At 67.5% G+C, this 4,159-nt stretch overlaps 2 protein-coding genes across 2 annotated transcripts in view; one reads left to right on the top strand and one right to left on the bottom strand.

Moving 5' to 3' along the window:
* Positions 1-581: 581 nt before the first annotated feature.
* On the top strand, positions 582-2,390 carry AMSG_09551 (uncharacterized protein; the record flags this gene model as incomplete). Its single annotated transcript, XM_013898664.1, has 1 exon — positions 582-2,390. One exon carries the CDS (start codon positions 582-584, stop codon positions 2,388-2,390), a length of 1,809 nt encoding a protein of 602 aa, XP_013754118.1.
* A 25-nt stretch (positions 2,391-2,415) lies between these two features.
* AMSG_09550 (serine/threonine-protein phosphatase 2B catalytic subunit 3) overlaps positions 2,416-4,159 on the bottom strand; it is a 2,213-nt gene continuing 469 nt past the window's right edge. Inside the window, exon 2 of the mRNA XM_013898663.1 lies at positions 2,416-4,040. Within this exon, the coding sequence (XP_013754117.1) occupies positions 2,433-4,040 (1,608 nt within the window). The 3' untranslated portion in view covers positions 2,416-2,432. The remainder of the gene's footprint in view (positions 4,041-4,159) is intronic.

Here is a 4,159-nt window from a genome sequence, read left to right as displayed (position 1 = left end):
GGGGGAGGGGGGGGGTGATGGCGATGTTGGCAGGCACTGATGGCGATCGAGAGTAGAACGATGTGCGGCGGAAGGCGAGCATGGAGCGCGCAAAGAAGGTCAAGGCTCGGCTGAGTGCATCCAAGGAAGCTAATCAATGAGTTAGCTGGCTGGCTGTGTTGCGATGACATAAATCAGAGACCGTAAGGAGGACGATGCATGCAAGCCAGACCGTGTCCGGGCCAGTGCAGGCCAGTGCACCGATCAGAGACATCGCCAGCATACATAGCCCTCATCTCCCCTTACCTCCCCCCCCCCCCCCACCCACCCACCCACCCCGATTAGTCTCATCATCCCTCCTCATGCTGCTCCATGGCCGAAAGACTCGCCATGCGCTCTGCCGTGGTGGCCAATCTGGACCACAGCCGCCAATGAGGCGAGGCGAGGCCATCACGCGGGACAGCCACCACCACTACCACTACCACCACCACCACCACCCCTCTCCCCACACCCCCTCTCCCTACCACCACCACCACCACCACCACGACCACCACCACCACCACCACCGCCACCACCACCACTGCCACCCAGCACGCCAACCCATGTCATGGCTCTCCCGCCCGTCATCAACGTACGAGGCGTACCTCGTCCGTGGCAGCCTCTGGCACAGCGGGAACTGCACCCTCTGCACTCGGGCGTCGAGCTCACCACCGCCGCACCATCCGTCGGGCAAAGGCAATGATCTGCAGTGCCCCCTTCATTGGCTCCCATGCTCACGATGCCCACGGGCATACCATCCAGGATGCCTCGCCACACACGTCCTCCCGCTTCTCAACTCGCTCCTGCCCAACTCGTCTATGGCGGCAGATACCTGGTCGTGCCCGGCGTGTACCCTCCGCTCTGTCCTTGCCGATACCACAGAGCCGAGAAATGCTCCGGCGGCTCTGCCTCGAGTCACCGCGGCGCTGCTCGCCGAGGGCCATGCCACCTCGATGGATGTGGCAAAGCGCCTGAGTGACCGCTTCCCCATCTACTCGGGCAAGCGGGGAAACAAGGCCGCCTACCCCTCACTCGCCGCTCTCACCGCCTCGGTCGCCGACGTGCTGGCATACACAAAGGTCGCCGGGCGGGATCTGTTCCGCAAGGTCGACGGATTCTCCTCACCCACCATGTTCCGCCTCGCCACGCCCGAGGAGATCTTTCCGCTCCCGCCGCCGCCGACGATGACGTCGTCGGCGGCGGCCGGCTCTAGTGGCACTGCTGTTGCTGCTGCTGCCGGTGCGTATGGCGCTGGTGGGGGCACATACTCGGGCACGCCCGCGGCGGCGCAGCGAGTGCCTGACTCGCCGACAGTCCCGTCGCCGGCTGGCGGCGTGGTCAAGTCCGGGCCGACGGCGGCGGCAGCGGCGCGGCGAAGCGCCGAGCCGCTCTCTATCGCCGGCCTCGGTCCGCCGGGCGTGGTTGTTGATGCCGAGACGCTCGGCAAGGCAGTGACCAACGGTGAGGAGAAGGGCGCCAAGGCGCTGATGGAGATGGCGCCGCGGCTGGTCGGCAGCAAGCTGGCGGCGGCGGTGGCGCGAGTCCTCAACCCGGACCCCATCAAGCGCAAACGCGGGCGCCCGTCCAAGGCCGCCAAGGCTGCTGAGGCTAAGGCGCGGTGGACGGCGGCGACGGCCATCTGCGCCGTCCTCCGGCAGCACGGCGTGGCCATCCGCGGCTCGCTCCTTGACGCCATCGCACACATCACGCTCACCCTCCCTCTCGGAGAGTACCCGAGCCCGCTGGCGCCGGCGGCACGCGCCGCCGATGCGCAGGCTACAGCAGCGAGGCTCTACTTTGACGTCTCTGGTCCGGTTATCCGCGGCCCTGCAGGGGCGCTGGTCCACACCGGGCGCCCACCGCCGCCGCCAGCTGCCACAGCGCGGCCGGCGGCGAGCACCTCCTCTGCGCCGCCGTCTTCTACGGCAGCGCCAGCGCTGCCTGTCGCCTCGCGTGAGCTCCTCTTTGACCTCCGCAAAGGCGCGTTCACCCTCGAGTCGGCCGAGACCGTCGGCAGCGGCGTCCGCGAGGTGAGCCGGAAGCAGGCGCCGACCGACCCGCCGACCGGCATCACCATTGTCCGTCCGCCGTACCTTCTTCCCTCACGTTACCCTGTTGTTCTTGCCGCGCACTCGGAGTGGTCGCGGAAGCGCAAGCGCGACGGCGTCGATGCCCGCATCCGCGACCTGCTCGGCCCCGAGGAGCCCGACGGCGAGAGCGCGAATGCGGGTGGAAACACCGGCGGCGGGAAGGGCGGCGGGAAGGGCGGCGGGAAGGGCGGGAAGTTCAAGAAGCGCAAGACGACGGTCCGGGCCTCGCATCCGCCGACCAAGCCCGACTCGCGGGCGTCGATCCTGCGGCGGGGACAGTAAGTAGTAAAGAGCGGGGGCGGGTTGCCGGGCGCAGAGCGTGCTTTACATAGTGTAGTGGCGCTGCAGCGGGCGGAGGTACTCGCGCTTCGAGTCCTTGCGGAGTGCACGTTCAAAGCGCGAGAGAGTGTCATCTGCAGCGTCGTCGTCGTCGTCGTCGTCGTCGTCGTTGGCGGCGACGAGGAGGCGCATGTTGCGCTCGCGGAGCTTCTCTGCACGGCGCAGGAGCGTGTTCATCGAGGCACGGCGGGTGCGAATGGTCTCGTTACAGATGTTGGACGAGGAGCGCTGGCGCATGGCCGGGCGCTTGCGGGTGCGGACGCGCGAGGTGCGGGAGCGGAAGGCAGCAGCGTCGTCGCCCTCGGGCGCGGACGCGTCGTCTGCAGAGGAGCCCGGAGTGCCAGCAGCCGAGGCAGCAGCCGAAGAGGCCGGAGGCTCCGAGGCTGCAGTGTCGGGAGCGGTTGCGGGCTCGGGCGCCTCTGCGGCGGCCTTTTGGTTGGCGCGCTTGCGGGCGGCGGCGGCGCGGGCGGCGTCCCGGAGGGCCTTTGCAGAGGCCTTGCGCGAGACTGGGCTGGCCGGGCCGGCGTCGGTCTGCATGGGCTCGTCGTCGTCCGAGTCCGAGTCCGAGTCGCCCTCGATGAGCTTGAGCGAGACGGCAAAGAACTGGGTGACCTTTTCCATGACGTACGGCAGCGACCAGTTGAGCGAGTCCATGTAGTCGGGGAGGCCAAAGGGATGCTCGACGCACTCGTACGAGACAAACTCGAGGGTGGTGCCGTCGTAGAGGGCGACAGCGGCCGAGTTGTCGTACATCTCGCAGTAGTTGGGGGCGGAGAAGACGGTGGTGACGAGCGGGAAAGGCGAGAGCGGGTCGTCCTCGGCCTCCTCGCGGAAGCGATGCTCATTGTAGCCGTTCTCCTGGACCTCGTGGGCGCGGATGATACCGACGAGACCGTTGGCGGTGAGAAAGTCGCGAACGGCGCGACGGCCGTAGCGGTACGAGCACCCGCGCTGCTCGTTGAACTCAAAGGTGATCTCCTTCCACTGGCGGAGCTGCGAGCCCGAGAGGCCGGTGGCGGTGGCGTCCGGGACCGGGTCGGACCACATCAGGTCGCACAGCGGACCCGAGGCCGGGACCTCGCCAAAACGAGCCAGGGCATTGATGGCTTCGATGGTGTTGACGGCCGGCGAGAGGCCGCCGTGGACGCAGAGAAAGGTGCCGGCGGGGCCGGCGACGGTTGCAGCGACGGGGAGCGCGTCAAAAGCCTCCATAAACTCGTTGTACGTCGTCTCCGAGTACTTGTACAACGTCTCGGTCTTCATCGAGTGGTAGGCGGCCATGGCGCGCGACTCGTGGTTGCCGCGGATGAGGGTGACATGCTCCGGGTAGCGGATCTTGAGGCCGAGGAGGAGGATGGCGACCTCTGTCGAGTAGATGCCGCGATCGACGTAGTCGCCAAGGAACAGATACTTGCGCTTCGGCGGCAGGCCAAGCGAGTCGAACATGTGCAGCAGGTCGTAGAACTGGCCATGGATATCGCCCACAATGTGCATGGGTGCCTCCAGTGGCACGCAGTTGGGCTCACGCGAAAGCACCTCGCGCGCCGTCTCCAGCAGTTGCGACGCAGCCTCTAGCGAGAGGCGTCCCTCGGTCTGTGTGTGGACAATGGGTGAGGGGAGGGGGGTAAGGGAGGGTAGGGGGAGGGGGGGGGGGAGGGGAGGGGTAGGGGTAGGGGGAGGGGAAGGGGGGCGCTCTCAGCACCTAGATCCTC

The sequence above is a fragment of the Thecamonas trahens genome, assembly GCF_000142905.1.
Source record: "Thecamonas trahens ATCC 50062 unplaced genomic scaffold supercont1.52, whole genome shotgun sequence".
NCBI classification, from domain to species: Eukaryota; order Apusomonadida; family Apusomonadidae; genus Thecamonas; species Thecamonas trahens.
Note: the sequence above shows the minus strand (reverse complement) of the source record. Positions and strands in the feature narration are given on the sequence as shown.